Source organism: Colias eurytheme, chromosome 13, assembly GCF_061535395.1.
Source record: "Colias eurytheme isolate Ceu_HAF_F1 chromosome 13, ilColEury1 Martin Lab GWU primary, whole genome shotgun sequence".
Lineage (NCBI taxonomy): Eukaryota > Metazoa > Arthropoda > Insecta > Lepidoptera > Pieridae > Colias > Colias eurytheme.
Window position 1 is genome coordinate 5,183,757 of NC_142992.1, and position 18,766 is coordinate 5,202,522.

At 32.1% G+C, this 18,766-nt stretch overlaps 1 protein-coding gene across 1 annotated transcript in view; it reads right to left on the reverse strand.

Moving 5' to 3' along the window:
* Positions 1–221: 221 nt before the first annotated feature.
* Positions 222–18,766, reverse strand: part of LOC149903375 (uncharacterized) — a 99,470-nt gene continuing 80,925 nt past the window's right edge. The window contains exons 2-6 of the mRNA XM_090108868.1: positions 3,408–3,593; positions 2,550–2,734; positions 1,720–1,939; positions 1,205–1,427; positions 222–1,021 (exon numbers count right to left, since the gene is read on the reverse strand). Coding sequence (XP_089964994.1) covers positions 547–1,021; positions 1,205–1,427; positions 1,720–1,939; positions 2,550–2,734; positions 3,408–3,593 — 1,289 coding nt within the window. The 3' untranslated portion in view covers positions 222–546. The remainder of the gene's footprint in view (positions 1,022–1,204; positions 1,428–1,719; positions 1,940–2,549; positions 2,735–3,407; positions 3,594–18,766) is intronic.

Sequence of the window (18,766 nt, forward strand, 5' to 3'; positions counted from 1 at the left end):
GACTTTTAGTTAGCTTCTTTTATCCCTCGTCATTTACATTTGTAACAGACATTGCTAAATTCTGCGGTTAGAAATGTATTTGCAAACTAGATTTAGGTTTTGACTGAATATATTTTGGGTGAAACTAACAAATTGTTGTACGACTAGTAGGTTTTAGCCTTGTTTTGGTATCATTAATCATTATGGGATTAGCAATAAAACACAATTACAATTCACACAATTTTATTGTTTTATTACAACGTCAGCCTTGCTTTTATAAATATTTATACATATACATTATTTACATCCATCTCTTCTCGCTCTCAAACAAGTATAAAGTCCGTAAAAAGTTTCAAATATTAATCAAATTATAATCAGTTGATAAATGCAGATATATGAGAAAATAATTCTATTTTATGATAGAATGATAACAAGAAAATATACACGGTCGAAATTTAATATTGATAAACACATCCAATTATACTGGACAATAAAATGCATTCACAACAATGATCATAACATTCTCAAGTGATTGTCGGTCGAGCTACATTCGCTCTTCTCGTAATGTCATTGTCGAGACAGGCCTAAGCTGCTGGCTAGTTGCGAACATCGGGCCACAACCTCATCTTGTAGGAGACTAAACGACATCGCTATTAATATAAGTCCAAAAACAAGATAAGCACAACACGCAATCATTTGAATGTATTCACTTTTGGAGTATTCTGCGTTGGGTTTGGAAGTGAGAAAACTCGTAGGAACAAAATCGCCGAAGCCAATAGTTGCTAAGGCGATAAAGCAGAAGTAGGCGGCGTCGAGGAAGCTCCAGTTTTCCCATGCGGAGAAAATGGCGGCCCCGATAAAGATGTACCCTAATAAGAGGCAGAGGACGATACCGACGGGTATGTGGCAGTGCTCGATGCTGTGGCTGTGGTTTTGGATGCTCACTGCTGTACTACTGCTTGGGACAGCGCAACTCTTCTGTTTGTGGTTCTCTTCATTCCATATTAAAGGCACTCGTGATGGTGTATCGTGAGGACAGATCCTAAAAAATAGATTATCATTAAACATAGATCTTTTTCAATTATGTATCAGCGTGATGAAATCCTTGAACATGATAACTTTAAACTTTATGATTCGGGAGTACAAATTCATACTGTTCGTAATATATTTTGATATTTACTTTGATTCAAATTGAATTTTCCATATCTAACAAGCAAAAACTTACGATTCATCAGCATCTTCAGAATCATCAAGATCCTCGTGACTTCTGTTATGTATAACCTCACCACACTCCTCCGCTATAAGTTGTTCGATAACTGCACCACGTGGTCTTTGTATTATCCTCCCCTTTCCCCTCCCTGGCCCGTGCACTGTGGCCATGCACTTCGTATTGCCCATAGTTTTCTTTCTGTCTAATGTTTGTGTTTGTGATGATGACGTATTGGGTTCTGTAATAAAGATAAATACATAAACTTTCATCTACGTATATTAAAATAAATGTGTATCTGTATCTCCATTATAGAATCGTAGACTACGTATTTGATTATGTGATGATCTTAAGCAAAGTGTTGTGCATGATGTCACGAAGGCTAATCCGATAGTACGGTCAATCTCGACAGTGTACCACAGATAATACGGGGTACATAGCTAATTATGGATAATATTTTTGTATAATTGCACAGCAAACAGCTGATTATATTTTATATAGGAAAAGGTATAGGTAAATATTTAAAAAATTACCCTCAACAAAGGCACTACGCTTGACTCGTCCCAATGTAGCAGATCGTGGGCTTGCAGGAGCCTTCTCAAAGACCTGCGAGTACTGGCCCCTGTCTCCAGCTCTTGCCTTCACAGTTCCAGGAGACCGGTGGCTTCGAGGTGGAAACGATGTGTACTGATTGCTTTCTATTGGCTGAGGAAGAAGCCGCTGCTGTTCGTGAAGTTGAAAGTGATTTTCCATCTGGGAAGAAATGATTGGTCTATTATATAAACAAGGAAATCTAATACTTAATTTATAATTTATTTTCCTTTTTACAATGCATTATAACACTAAGGTAAGGAAATATGACTTTAAAATTAACGTAACCTTTATCAGTGTGAAAATCTAAATGTAAAAGCAGGATAATTCAATCAGGAAATAATTTACTCAAAAACACTCCGTGAAAGGGTAAAAGATACAGAAATATTATTATGTATTTTGATCCTCTAATCTTAAGCGTACTTCGCTTCGGTGACTATGTACTTATTATAATTCCCTGTCCTTTACGTATTTTACGATAAATTATTATATTCAACGCGTTTTCATTATCCTTACATTGTATTTCTAAATAATTTAAAAGGTATTGAAAAAATAACTTCAACTTTATGTAACATCCAATTTCTGGTCTCTATCAATGAGTATACCTACACAATCAATCAATTCATAATAAAAAGGCTCGTATCACAACACAGGTACATAGCTTCTGCTTGCGCATTTAGAAAAGTCTAAAAAAAACAATCAACAAATTCCTCGCTTAGAGGTAAAAGGACTATCCTGCTCCTATCACCTAAAACATTCACGATTAAACTACCTCATCCTTTCTCCAATTATTGGGCACTTTGTTGTTAGTAGCTCTCAGCCAGGCGAGTCGCGCCAGCCTTGCCAGCGATGCGCCAAGCCCCGCCAAGCATGCCAATGCCAGAGGTACTCCAGCAGCTGCATAAGCTACTGTGGCAGCTCGACCAGCTGCTGTTCTTGGAGATACGTTGCCGTAACCTGTATTAATAGTATTAATATAAAGTTTTAGTTTAGCTTGCTGCATTTATCCGCATTATCTTATATTCTTCTTATTTAGTTGACGTTTCGTATTTTTTGTAAAAAAATATAAATTCATTCTTTTAAAAAACGGTTTCTGCACAGCTACCTACATCTTAAATGTTATTGGGAGTTAATATTTTCACGTAACACTTTCTACAAATACGTATGTGCTATTTTTGGAAAGAAAGTAAGTTTAAACAAAACACTGCACAACATTTAAAATATTTCACAGCATTTGTTTCAACCTACAGATGAGAAAAAAGAATATTTATGATATTACATACATGATACAAGTGCGCGGTTTTATCACGTATAACAGTTAAAATCACACTTTTAATTAATATATTAACTCCGTCCATTATTTGGATACTCTTTAAACGGAATAAATTTAATTAACGACTGTCCTCAGAATGTCATCATTAAGCACACAGACGGCACCAAACAGAATCGTGATACATACTTTAAACACGAACTTTATAATTAACCCTTTTATTCTTGATCGACACTATTTATCGCATTGTATCATTTTTCGTACATGTATTTTTGAATGCGAAAACCACCCTATGTATTGAGATGTTACCTACACAAAAATTGAAAAAATCAATAAACAATTCCCATTTTAACACCATACCTATAGTAGTAATAAGCGTGATGCAGTATATCAGCGCGCCAGAGAAGGTCCACTTGGACTCAAGCGCCAACTCGGACACATGAGCGTCTGTCTTCCTCGCCGCTGCCACTATCGAGGTCTCAAACTTTCGGAGCTGCTCGTGGACCAGCCTTGTCCAGTTCCTCTCGTATAGGACGTTCAATCGCTCTGGAACAATGGAAATTACGTATAAGATAAATAGACATAATATTATAAGTGTTAAACCTCTAATTGTCAGTTAAACAATATCTTGTGTTGTGTACGTGAGTACTTGTTTTGTTAAAAATTCGTTCAGTTGAACGCGCTTATAAAGGAACTACTGGTTTAAAATGAAAAAAAAAATATATATATATATATATATATATATATATATATATATATATTATATTATATATTATATATATTATATATTATATATTATATATATATATATATATATATATATATATATATACAGGGTGTCCCACTGTTGGTATACTAAGCTCAAAGGAGGTTATAGTTTTGCATACGCTGAGTACGTCAAAAATACTTATAAAATTCCAGACGCATTTTTTTTTCAAATAGATGAATTCTTAAAACTCTATGTGTACACCCCTAACGAGCAACCCGCCTAACTTTGCCACCAGCTAGTGAGCTATCGTTTAAGATTATGTTTTCATAAATGAAATGCTCACATTAGAGAAGCGGTATATGCCGGCTGCGCGAAGCTAGAGAAGAAAACATGGATTTTCAGGAAAAATTTAGCAAACAATTTTTGTCCTAATTTTTTTGTTTAAGTATTTTTTTCGTGATCAGTGTATGCAAAACTACAAGTCCCTTCGCGCTTAGTATACCAATAGTGGGACACCCTGTATATATATATATATATATATATATATTCATTTAAAACCAGTAGTTCCTTTATAAGCGCGTTCAACTGAACGAATTTTTAACAAAACAAGTATTCACGTATATCATATATATATATATATCTCTATATAATAATATATCACTGTGTTGGAGTCAAATTATAAATAGCTTTTACTATAACATCAAGCTTAAAAGCTTCAGGAACACAAAGTTACAACAAAATCTTGCAACACGCGCCATTCTCAGATATCAAATTTTAAATTATTTTTTAAATGCTAAAGCTGGTTATCCCTTTAGTTACTTTTATAATATTACGATTAATATCAATCGTATCCCATCGATATGTTATTAAACAACTAAAATATTGTGTATAGTACATAAATGTATATTGTCCGAATGTAATTAGTGAAGTAATATTCATAGAACGATAACTAGAAACTAACAAAATATGACTTCAATACGGAATATAATTATTACGTGTAAACGACGTATGACTTCATTACGAAACATAATTACAAACAGTAAATTTCTATGACACTTGTACATAAACTAGTGACCTACCTTCACGCTTTCGTTTATGGAAATTTATTTATTGGACACCACCTACATTTCACGAATATAATTATTAAAGGCGTTTATTATTTTTATGATTCAATGTACAATAACAAAAAAACAGATAATTAATATAAAATAATATTATGAATAAAATTAATAGAAGTTAACAGTGTTTGGCGAACAGTTTTTCAAAAATATAAGTATATTTTTGAATTTTGTCAATATTCAGATTTCACTTGAAGGCTAAACATAAGCTTTACAAGACTTTTTCAAGGGGTACCTACTACCTACTCTTGAAATAAATTAAAGCTTTTCATTTTGTTGTACGATTGGAGCTCTATTATGATATATAAAGTGGTATAAGTTGATTTATTGTTACTATTCATCAATGGTCATACGTGGATACATAATAAGGTCACAAACTAAGAGAACAAGGCGTCATCGGGTCGTCAAGCTAACAAACGTACAAAGACGTTCGAAGCACAAAAGCTTGACAATTATCTCTGTTCTAAGACAATAGCATGTTTTCACGGCTACAATAGTTAATTTAACAACGTCAGAGCACGTCACGACTTTGACTTGTTATCTAATTGAGGACATAATGTTGCAAATTAATATTTGCCAAGTAAATAAATTGAATTCGCGCAATTGTTTTGTTGATAATTAAATCTAATTATTAAACGTCTATAAGTTGTTCATGTATGCCATTTAATGTTTGTGACATGTTTAATAATTTACGTTCGATTTCTGGTTAATATCGATGGTTGATATCTGCGAACTATGTACATACCATAGAAAATATTCAAATAAAAGTTCACATAGAAATAAATAATATGATTCAACAATAAGACACTTTTTCATTTAAAAATACACTAATGGATTCACAAATCCGTTTGAAATGTGCATTTACGTATCAAATAAACGCTACTGATTTTTTATTTTTAGGGGGCTTAATAACCTTTCAGTCTGTAAACAATCCATACTAATATTATAAATGCGAAAGTAACTCTGTCTGTCTGTCTGTTACTCAATCACGCCTAAACTACTGCACCAATTTGCATGAAATTTGGTATGGAGATATTTTGATACCCGAGAAAGGACATAGGCTACCTTTTATTGCGAAATATGTACCTACCACGGGCGAAGCCGGGGCGGACCTCTAGTCTACGATAAAACAGTACTAGAAGTATTTATTCAAACTCAAACATTAATTATTTATTCAATTAGACATCTTCTAGAAGCGCTTTAGAATCGTCATATTTTGAATATTTACCACCGATTCGGAAAGCAGTATGTGTGGAGAAGAAGCGGCTAGAATCTCCATAGTTGTTTTTTTTTAATCATGTCAATATTCTCTAATGAGATATTTAACTTGACATGCACAATATAAACATCAAATAAATCCTTTCGTTGGCAAAGTCCCAGAGCAACGGGGTCGCTGAAATTATAAAGAAAACAGCACAATTTCTAGGGCTTGAGATTTCGCCGATAACATTTCAAGCTAAGAGGCCATTATAACTTCGATGGAGCTTCGTCGAAATTAATGAGGTCCGCAATCAGACGCTCTGTTTAGTTTAATCAAAACTGAAAAGAGCCATTTAACTTTTAAGAGCCTTAGCCTTTCTTTAACGAAAGCCTGTTTAAAGAATTAGTTTTTGTTAATTGCGTATCAACGATAGCGGCCTTTGGGTAAGTCAAAACTAATATAAACTAATCGCTTTGCCAACTTTATTTTAGCGATTTATTTTGTTTAGTAGATTTATTTATAAAGCAATTATTTATTTGTTTGCTAAAACTTTAAATACAGCAGTTTATGCAGTGTTTAGTACATAAAACATTCCAAAAATTACTGTTATACTTGAATGTTCTGTATTATACAAGCAACCATGTCGTCGAATTTTTTATGAAACTTGCCTTGTATTTTTAGAGAAAGTTTTCAGTCTGACCTTTAGACAGACAGCGTTGCATTTTTAAAGCCACGTTACATTTCTCCTTGGTTGAATGTCATAGTTTGAATATAAACCCTTAGAAAACTTTATAATTATTTTCAGATTACTGACGCAGAAAATAAAAACTGCTTTATTTAATTGGTAGCGATCTACAAAGAGCTTTTTCGGGGAACATGGCGTATTTTTATATTTTCAGAGTAAAAGTTAATATTTATCACAACCTTATAAAAATATCGATTTTTTTAATTTATTTCAAACAAGTCTGAAATATAACTTTGGTATTCATCAATTTATTTATAGATAGTAAATAGAATAAAAATTGCTTAAGCTATATGAAATGTTTTCTTACATAGTTAAAAATTAATTTAATACCGTATTCTGTACGTCAATTAGAGCGGCTAAGCGTGTGATGGACGTACACAAACAACGATTATGTAGTTCCTACTTAACACTTCCTTGATGGGTTTGTATACAACTAGCAGTCCGCCCTGGCTTTACTTGGTTCAAAAATTAATTAATATCTCTAACTTACTACCACTATAGAAAAGATAATGATAATAATGCATCGTGCATTCATAATAATATTATAATCTACTACTTTTTCATAGTTCAGAGGATTTCGAGAAAGTTTTACACACAGATAGACTAAAGAATAAAGAAGAAGCTTTTGTATGTTTCAAAAGTCCAACTACAGATTTAAATTAATTTATTTAAAAATGTAAAGAGATCATCAGAGTTCGCATTAAAAATTTTACTTTATGATTACGTCTTCTTACAATTCAGGCAAAAATGCGGTTAAAAAAATAAGCCCTGAAACATTCATCTTCCGAGGAAGTATAACATCTGTCGATCCCTCAGAATTGTACAATTACAAAAGAAACTTTTTCATTAATTTCGCGATAGAATTTAACTTTACTAATCGTTCCTTAGCGTGTGATAAATTAAACGTATATTTGTTTGTAAAAGTTTCGACTTGTTTGATTCATGCGATTGTTGTTATGATTATCTTGAACCTCAATTATATTATGATGGAAAGCTTATGCTTTGGCATTGCTACAGTTAAAAGGTTAATGGTTTAACTCAAATAAAGAGACACCTAAGCTAAGTAACTCGACGGTAGCATAAATATAAATCTTTTTTTTTCCATGCACTGTTTGTGTATAATTTAATATTATAAATTAAGGGAATTGAATATAAAATTAAGATATCAGTTAAATACCCAGACTTTAATGTATTTATCATAAAAAAATTACATTATTCACTTTAACAAATGTATTAAACATCTAGCGAGGTTTTTACGCCTACTATTATATCTCTTATATATAAAATTCTCGTGTCACAATGTTAGTCTGCATACTCCTCCGAAACGGGTGGACCGATTCTCATGAAATTTTCTGTGCATATCGAGTAAGTCTGAGAATCGGCCAACATCTATTTTTCATATGTACCACGGGCGAAGCCGGGGCGGACCGCTAGTTATACTATATAATTCGTATATATGTTTATTTTATAGTGTAGTACAATTCAACCTCTCTACATAGGGGTCACATTCGTTACTTGCAAACACTTTCGAAGAGAGATGTCAAATATATAACGAGGACTTGAAAGCAAATCGGATTGTTCATGTTTCTTGAATAGGAAGAATGAAGATAAAAATGCTGTGAAAAACATGTATAAATTCACTGAAGTATAACTCGAATAGAATTCAATAAAGTATAATAACATGAAGATTATATTAATAGTGGGAACTGGGAGCTTATTATGTTAATTTTTAATCATTTTATCAAAAAAGCAAGAGGATTCGAAACTTTATTACAATGTTTCCAAAAACCTACTATATATAAAGGAAAAAAAGTAAACTTACTTTTGTTACAAACATTAATATTAAATATATTTTGTACCTAGAAAGCTTTTTAGACACATCAATAAAAAAGCTAGTAACTTTTATGAACGTGAGATATCCAAGTAAGAACTAGAAAATGTCTCCGTATAAAAACCATGCTTGAGTAAAAACGTGAAGAAATAAAATCCAGTGCATTATACATCGACTGACAACTATATAGGACGAAGGCAGCTTACATTTTATTTACACCAATAAACCCTAAACTTTATAGACACGTCTTACCGAAGTAAGAGTTTCGCGCACCCTCATAAAACATTTAACGACCCGAACGAAAGTAAATGAAATTAATTTTTATATCATCCGCCTTTACTTCAATAAGCTAATGGTTAATTTAACTCACACCTCACGGGGGATTTTATTTAACGATATATTTTTATTTGTTCTCTCTTTTTTACACTCGTATGTTTTTCTTGCATTCATATAAAATTATCGTTTCTGTTAAATCCGTTGGTATTAAAAAAATAACATAAAAATAAAATGCGTTGCGAATAAATTTGCTAATAAAACGACAGTAAAACGATCACAATATTTATTTAGCTAGGTACTTATCTATGTAAAGCGTTCGTTAGGCAATAAAATATAATTTCATCATTATGGCAATACTTGAGAGATTACAAACATTCTTTTTACATCCATTCTATGAGATGTCTAGAGACCATCATATTTTAGGGCTGACCTGCATACAAGGAGAAACTAGGAAGTAGAGTATGTCTCTAAATAAATGTGATTCTGCTAATACCGATTATCTTAAGAGCAAGTCAGAGAGAACACAATATACGTCGTTCATTTTTGCAAGTCTTATTTGAAGTACGTTAAACGTAGTAAGTTAGTTTATTACTTATCCTAAATACAATTAGAGATTATGTGAAATAAATAAAACTATACCAAGATATAATATTATGTTTCCTTCATGGTTGTAGTTATACAAAACACAATAATAATCTTTTTTAGATAAATAATAATAAAGCAAATAAATGAAATTAAATAATTATATTCATCACTGGACTGGAATAGCTGAACGACGACCAACAAACACGATTGAGTAAAGTGCAACCACTAGGTAAGCAGAAGTGATTGGAGTAGTTTGATTGTATTTAAGTAAATATCACCGCCTCAGTGATTGCCTCTGTTAGGATCTCCTAACATTAGAGGAGATTAAAAATCAATATTGTATTATAGCTAGTGATGGTATCACGTTCCGTTCACGTTGGTAGGAAATATCTCCCTTTCCCGATAGGGAGATATTATATTAGAATAGCTGTCCTGGAAAACGTTGTTCTGCCTTATTATTATCACTTAGAGATATGAAAAGACCTACCCGATATGCACACAAAATTTTATCTAAGTCCAGCCGTTTCGGAGGAGTATGGGAACGAATACTGTGACACGAGAATTTTACATACTTATATTTAAATGCCATTTGCATTTGTGTGCATGTGCATGTGCTTGTGTGTACATATGCGTGTACGCGTGTATATTATGTGTGTGTGCAAAACTAATAATATTTGTTTTATTCGATCACATTGTGTAATGTGTCTCGAATACGTATTTAGAGGGTTCGGGCCCAAGATTGCTTTATTTGATTTTCGAGCCACGAGGGTAAACTAACATTGTAGCAGTATGATTGAGCACCTTTGGCAACAAGGAAGAGGCAGTTAAATCTTTAGTAAATATATATTAATTTATAATATTAGACATTATATTTGTACGTGAAATAATTTTGAATTCTTGTGTAGACTTTTTATAATAATCTATTAACTATAAATTAAGTAATTAATAGAGAGTCTTCTATTTGAACTTACTACTCGTACCCTAGCCGCATTCATACATTATGAAACCATTATTTACGCGTTTATCAAAACCAGAACTAATAACCCCACCGCAAAGTACGCACAAAATAACTTCGCAATTCCCCATAAAAAAATCAACATAATGAAATGAAAACATGCGATGCGGTACGCAAAACGCCCGGTGCTAATGTATTCTAATAAAAATAACGCCTTATGAACGTGTGATAACAGCTATGTTACATAACGTAGGCAATACTGGTATCGCCTGTAGAATCACGAACATTCAATACAGCCGAGATAGCTTGCAGTTCGTGCCTACACGTAGGTTTTTCCGCAAATTGTCCAACAGATCGGATCTATATTGAATTCCCAACTTTTACGGCGACAGATAACTGGATACGTGTCTATGAATAAACCTGCTTCGAAGAAAGTGCGCTGAAAAATTTTAACAAGTCTATAACCATCTTTGGTAAATTTAATAAGTAATTCTAGAAAAAAACAATCTTCTTAATTTAAAGGCTCTTTGCTCATTTTTTTATCATTACATAGGCAGTTTAAAATAATATTTCAGACCATACGATACCGACGAAATAATTTCATTAACATTAAAAATGCATGCTAGAAAAAGCGGTCGACGCAAGTCTTAATAAATTAATGTAAGTGAATTAATGCAGTGTTTTTACAACATTGTGTTTATGTTTAAGCATTTATAATTACGTTGTATTTATCGAAAATTTCCATTTTCCAGAAGAGGCATTCTTACAATCACAACATATTGAACATCTTTTTTCATGCGAAAAATTTGTTCATTTCGAAAATTGCTTCAATTTTATAATACGCTCCATGTCAATTGTAAAAATACATTCGAATCAATTATTCAAATTATATTTGTAAAGTATATAAGAGTACTCTAGAAGAAAATAAATATTTACAATTATTGTATTAAAGAGACAGGTTCGAAGAGATGAATAAATAAATAGAATCGTTTCTCGTATTTTGGCCTGCGTTGAAAATAATTAAACTGGGAAAAGCGATTTGGAAATAGAGATTCCGTTGGAATTCCGATTTGAAATCGTCACTATAGAAGGATGGCATGGACTTTTATTTAATTTATGGTTCGATAAAATTATGTCTGGTCGAAAATGATATTATTTAATTTTTGAAGTGAAACTGCTTTACGCGAATTGAAAGTAAAATTTCAAGGCGACGATTTTGGTTGAATCAGGACAAAGAAGTTTCACTTCTGACACGTCACACGCGCTCTTTTTATTATTATTGTGTATAATAATAAAATTCTAAAACGAAAATAACATTTTCAGTCTGTTAATTTCATACCAATCTTCATCATTTTCAGTTACAAAACTGTTACTGATAAGGAACAATAACTATTTAAAAAAGTTAAAAATTCATTTATGGGTCAAGGTATACGCTTATACAATAGAATTCCTCACAATATTAAAGAGTTTAGTAGTTCTAAATTTAAAACATACATAAAAAATGTACTAGTTCAGAGAGCGTACTACAGTATTCAGGAATATATGGACGATAAAGACCCATGGAGGGTTGTCGCGTAAAAACCACAGGACAGTTCTTTGGCATATTATGTAGTTAGATATAAGTTACATATTATGTAAATTTATTGACATTATTTTAAAAGAGCAACTATGGAGTTTCTTGCCGATTCTTCTCCATAGATACTGCTTTCCGAATCGGTGGTAAATGTTAAAAATACTATGTAATGACGATTCGAAAGTGCTACTAAATAGTAGTCTAATTGAATAAATGAATGTTTGAGTTTGAGTTTGAGTTTATCTTACATAATACTTTAATCGATTCAAAACATATCAAGAACACAGACCTTAAAATAAAGGAACCTGTAGGTACACTAACGAATTCGAATGAATTGAACATGCCATTAATCAAGTATAATTGGTCGCATTTACGTTGCGCTTTCGGCTATCATTCTGTCACGCTAACCCCCTTGTTTCGATCAAACTTTATTTCATTTTCTTCCATTGTTACCGTCGCTAGAAACGGTCGCGATTTATCACGGAATGATGTAGAAGTTCAGTTAAACGCAGATTTGATTTAAATAGCAGCTTTTAATGGAAGGAAGAAATTAGAAACATCTTTATATATTCAAACTCTAAGTAGTAATGATGCGTTCATTAAATAAAATAAATTGAATTCGGACACGAACCCAAAAACAAATATTCATTCATTTAGACTTCGATAAGAACTAAATAATAATTTTTAGAACCGGCTCAAAAAGTATCTTTACATCGAAACATAATTAATTATTAGACATAAACTTACAGCAAACTCCCAATTACTTTTTAGTAAGATAATTTTAATAAAAATAACTTTGCCGAAACTGTTATTGATTAAGGTGCAAGGCACATGCACTTTTTTTGCAAAAGTAACTATTTTCACATGTGTATCAAACAAAATTCAAGTCTTGTTAGTCAAATAAGTAAATGCGTGAAACTCGTACCTCAAAGCTGATTAAAATCCCGACTGGCATCAAACACAGACTTTTTCAGCTCAATTAAAAGTTTGACGGGTAGCAAATAGCTACTGTTTCGTACCAACCCGGATTAGTTAGGAGAGCTTTCGCGCCAAAGTGCTGTATATGTAAATATTTTTAGCTGTTTTAATATTTTCACAGAACTCTTTAATTTTTATATCAATGTTATATTATAAAGTCCTCCGCTGAGTTTGTCTGTCTGTCGAATCGCGAATTGACTGCCTGTTCGCGATAAACTCAAAAACTACAGCACCGATTTTCATGCTGTTTCCACCAATGGATAGTGCGGTAGGTACTCGAGGCAGATTTGGTATGAATGTATTGTATTTTTCACAGAAAGAAAAAAACGAATTCTTACGAAAATGACGATATTTATTTCATGTTTCAGTCAACCATATTGATACTAATAATATATAGTACAAAAGAGGGAAAAAATATTCCTGTATTTTTGAATATTTGTAACGAATAAACCACTGGACCGGTTTTTAAAATACTTTCAGCAGCAAGCAAGGTTATTCGTGAGTGACAAAGGCTATGTTTTATTTTTGTTCGTACCTCGGGTTCACCTGAGCGGAGTTGCTATGTGCGACTAGTACATAATAAATACACATGTACAAAATAGTGCAATTTTATAAAGCCGTGGAAAACATACCACAAAGTTATGTAAGAATCTTCTAAAAACTTTTCTTATTATCTGGTAACGAAATTGCGTATTCAGGACAGCCTAAAATAACATTTCCCTTCCGTATTTATAATATTAGTAGACGAGGATTATACTCACTTATTCCCCGACCAACTTAAATCTATCGAAACAGGACGCTTTTGTAGGATGATTTGTTTCTAAAGGGAAATCTATTTCAACTATTTTCAAAAACGAAAAACCTGTCAACCTAATATTGAACTAATTTAGTTTATATAATCAACTAGCGGCCCGCCCCGGCTTCGCTTTCGTATATGAAAAATAGATGTTGGCCGATTCTCAGACTTACCCGATATGCACAGAAAATTTCATGAGAATCGGTCCACCCGTTTCGGAGGAGTATGCAGACTAACATTGTGACACGAGAATTTTATATATAAGATTTAGAGACATACAGTTATTAATATCTACAATCTACATAATATTATGTGATTTTAAGATAATAAAAAAAATTATACCAACGTCTTCTTTAAATCTTATTTTTTTTAAAGTCGGTAAATAAATCCGTAAGCTATAATTCGGTCAACTAAGAGCCGATGAAAATTCCTTGATTCCATTATTATATTTGTAGAGGACGGGATAAGCCTACAGCGGTGGCAAAGGTAAGGAATTTCAACTCCAATACAAACAATTGTTCCAAATGGCCAAATATTTGCGGATTATAGCTATATTTATTGAATAATATCAGATCGGTTTAGGGTTTTGTGTAAATAAGAGTGGGCAGAAATATGTATTAAAAAAGTTATTTTTGTTTTGCAAGAAATAGTAAGTTTTTCATAGTAATTCATATTTCAACCTTCAACTTTTTTTAGTGAAATTAAATGTTACAGTACCTATAATACTTACCTATGGTGGCATTTGGGAACCATTTTCGAAGAATAACTGATCGATTATTTTGAAAATATTTTTACATACAATATTATCTACTATTTAAAACATTTTCTTTTTTATCATAGCAATCCCCAGAGAATATTTATTTATCTTATATCTTTATTTCTAAAAGCAAAGTTTTATACAACCGTAATACGGAAGTTGAAAAGTTGTTACTTATCTATTTACTTTTAATCTTTTCCTATCCTTGAGTGTTTTATAGATAGCATGTAGTGTAGTAAACTATAGAAAAACATTGTATTATATTCGAAAGTATCTATAACGCTACAACGTAAGAATTATTCAATAGGTAATCAAAGGTTTTTTCAAAATCTACATAATCTATACTAATATTATAAAGCTGAAGAGTTTGTTTGTTTGTTTGTTTGAACGCGCTAATCTCGGGAACTACTGGGCCGATTTGAAAAATTATTTCGGTGTTAGATAGCCCATTTATCGAGGAAGGTTATAGGCTATATATCATCACGCTACAACCAACAGGGGTGGAGCCACGGGGGTGAAACCGCGCGGAGCAGCTAGTATTTAATAAGGTTCAAACCAGAAAACTGACATACCTACTACCTAGGTATAGTTATGATATTATGTTTTCAAAATGCAGTGGCATACAGGTAGGTAAAGTAACAAAAGCCAAGTCTTACTCAAATTCCGAATCAAGTTTAACAACGAGCAAACCACTAGAATCAAATGAATATGCAGTCGAAGTATCGTTGATAAGAGTCAGTTGACTTGTTATAGCAGCAGACTGATTCTGGACCTATCTCGTTATCTGAGTGCAGATTGCTAACTATTTCATAATCAGTGAGTAAATGATATCGAATATTTGGATTGTGTATGTTTTTCGATACTCAGAATTGCCTAATACGTCTCTAATAGCTTATTAAATAATCTGTTGAAGATAGGTACATACAGTCGTTGGAAGCTTTAATTTTACGAATTTATAACAGTAGGTATCATGATAAAATATAATATTAAAGATCTAAGGCTTTACTGTTCAAAAGAAAAGGATAAAAAGTAAAAATCTACAAAATCTTATTGAAGATCAGAATGAAATAAGATACGTTTGTAATTCAAATAGACAAATCCCACATAAAAGCTTATGAATTATATGAATTTCGTGCATGTAAAAAATGTAGATTAAATTTATTTTCCAGTAAATTCCAATTTAAATTCCACTATAATCTAATGCATTATTTTACTAATTTTTAATACGTTAAATTATAATATTCTGTAACCACGCACGTCTCCAAAAAACTTCAATCACAAAGACAGTTAACATTTCATTAACATCACGATGCTTCTTTGCAAACACAATGTTCATTAAACATTAATTACGAGTAAATGAACCAACAGCTAACGACTCATAAGAGTTAATATCATCTTGCCAAATCATCTCCCATTTCTTCTTACTAAAATAATAAATGCAAAAGTGTTTGTGCTTCGTACACGTGGCAACGGAGCGGTTCTAAAAATTCGTCCAGGCAGCGGTTCCAATCCGCTTTGGGCTGTGTTATGTGTACATACACTCGAATAATAAAACCCTTCTTCTTTTGCAGTTGGGTAAAAATGCCCATAGTGATTGGTGACATACAGTTTGAAGATCCCATCGCCAATCAAGGGCACGGCAGACGTGAACAAAGTTCTTGGCGCGCTGCCAACTAATTAGGCATGTAAATGGAAACTAGTGAGTCACGTCAACACCACTATGGAAAAAAGCTATACGCTGTTCATATTTTTTGGTACATTTATTAAAAAGTCGTTGTAGTTGATCACATGTGGATTAAACGAAGTAAACTCTTAAGACTGTGAAAGATTATCATTGTAGAATGTGGATACCTAGTCGTCTTTTTATCTGAAGATTATCATTTTAGATTTAGCCAACTAACATTTCTACAAGGGATGTATCATGTATTTGAATATAACGTAGGTTCGAAAATGAAATTATTACTTAGTTCTATTCATCTTGACTGTTGACTTAGGATTATCTTTATATATAAAAATGAATCGCAAAATGTGTTGGTAAGCGCATAACTCGAGAACGGCTGAACCGATTTCGATAATTCTTTTTTTATTATATTCCTTGAAGTACGAGGATGGTTCTTATGTAGAGAAAACGTAAACATGTACCACGGGCGAAGCCGGGGCGGACCGCTAGTCTTATATATAAAAATGAATCGCAAAATGTGTTGGTAAGCGCATAACTCGAGAACGGCTGAACCGATTTCGATAATTCTTTTTTTATTATATTCCTTGAAGTACGAGGATGGTTTTTATGTAGAGAAAATGAAAATATGTACCACGGGCGAAGCCGGGGCGGACCGCTAGTAATTTATAAATATTTAAAATGTTTCAAACTTTTATGATCACACTAAACTTTTACTAATATTTTTTAAAGTTATAAGCAGAACTTTCTTTGAATATAAATCACGATAGTAGAAAATAATCTAAAAGTCACTGCATAATAAATTTATGATCGAAGTAGAAATTGTTTGCATTTCTTAAAAATGTTTTCGAAGCAATATATTCGCTAAGAAATGAGAAAACATTTTAAGAAGACTTTCTCATCGATATGCTTTAACTTTGATTAAACGATACAACTAAGTATATACTAGAAAAGCTACCACAGTAGAGAAAGCTCACAAATGAATTACGTACAGGATAAATCCATCTACCTACTACAAAACTGTACATGGAATATACTAGAAATTTTTATATATACTTAGTTAATTTGATATTTTAATAATTGTCATAAATATTCTGTCTCTACCACTATCAACTTATTTTAAATGAGAAAAAGGTAACAAATTTTTTTAATTATCATAAGTAAATGGAAGTGTTTTATTTCAACCAGAAGGTTTCAAGTTATTTTAATTCTTAAAATTTTCTAGCATTACATTTTGACGAACTTTGATAGATAAATGAAATTAAAACCATTCGTTTAACAAACAACAACTTCTTTGCGAATTTACATGTTTATAGAGAACTTCAATATATTCGAATCATTAGTTTTCCCTGCAATAGAAAATCGTTGAACTACGAGTCACATGTTTGTATGTAAACAGCATTTAGCGATATTGCGAAAGTAATAAATAGCTTTTGAATTTTTGATCAGGCTTTGAATGGTATAATGGTATTGGAATAAGCGAGGTCGTTTTAACGCGAAAATTGTTGTAGCGTTTATATAGCTTTACATAATAGTTATTGTCTTCATTTGAAAATGTCAATTTTAATTGTGTATTATTTATTACTAGCTTCCGCTCGCGACTCCGTCCGCGCGGATGTCGGTCTTCGCATGGATGGTCTCCATTTTGATTAACTCTGACAATGACATCTTATAAATAGTTATCTATTGGACCCAAATACTTATATACCAAATATTCGCGGTTCTACAGAACAACGTCTATGGATAAAACTGAAAAATTAAGATTAATTTTTTTCTACGTATTTTTCCAGGATAAAAAGTATCCTATTTTACGCCCAGGATAATAAGGTATAATTATACCAATTTTCATCGAAATCGAACCGTTAGTATTCACGTGATGTCTTCACATACAGACAGACAGACAGACAGACAGACAGATAGAAAGACAAAAATTTTTTTAATCACATATTTAGGTTTGGTATCGATCCAGTAACACCCCCTGCTATTTATTTTTTCAATATTTTCAATGTACAGAATTGACCCTTCTACAGATTTATTATATGTATAGACTCCTTTTTGATCTAGCTCCAATTTAGTAAAATAGAAATGTTTTAAAGATTTTAATATATCTATTATCTTGCTTTGGAGAAAAATGCAATAAACTGAAATTGTATTTGCTATCTCTTCAGTAGTCCTTATTTTGTAAGTGGTGAATCTAACACCACTCTCTTTTATACATCTAGAACATACAGACAACACAAATTGGTGTTTACCTAACATGGACCTATCATTGTTTTATGCTGAAATATAAGAAAATTATAAATATCAGAAGTATAGCGTCAATCTCCTTATTTCACGATTAATTTGTCCTTATTTGAATTCACTTTAATTAGAGCTGTGGAAGTTGAAAAAGTTTTTTTATTAGATCTCACCTAATCAAAACCTCCCAAGAGTTTCGCTGAGGCGATGTTCCGAGTCATTTTAATAACTTGTTACTCAAAGTTTTATGACACAAACTTTGTCTTTGCTTTTTTGAAT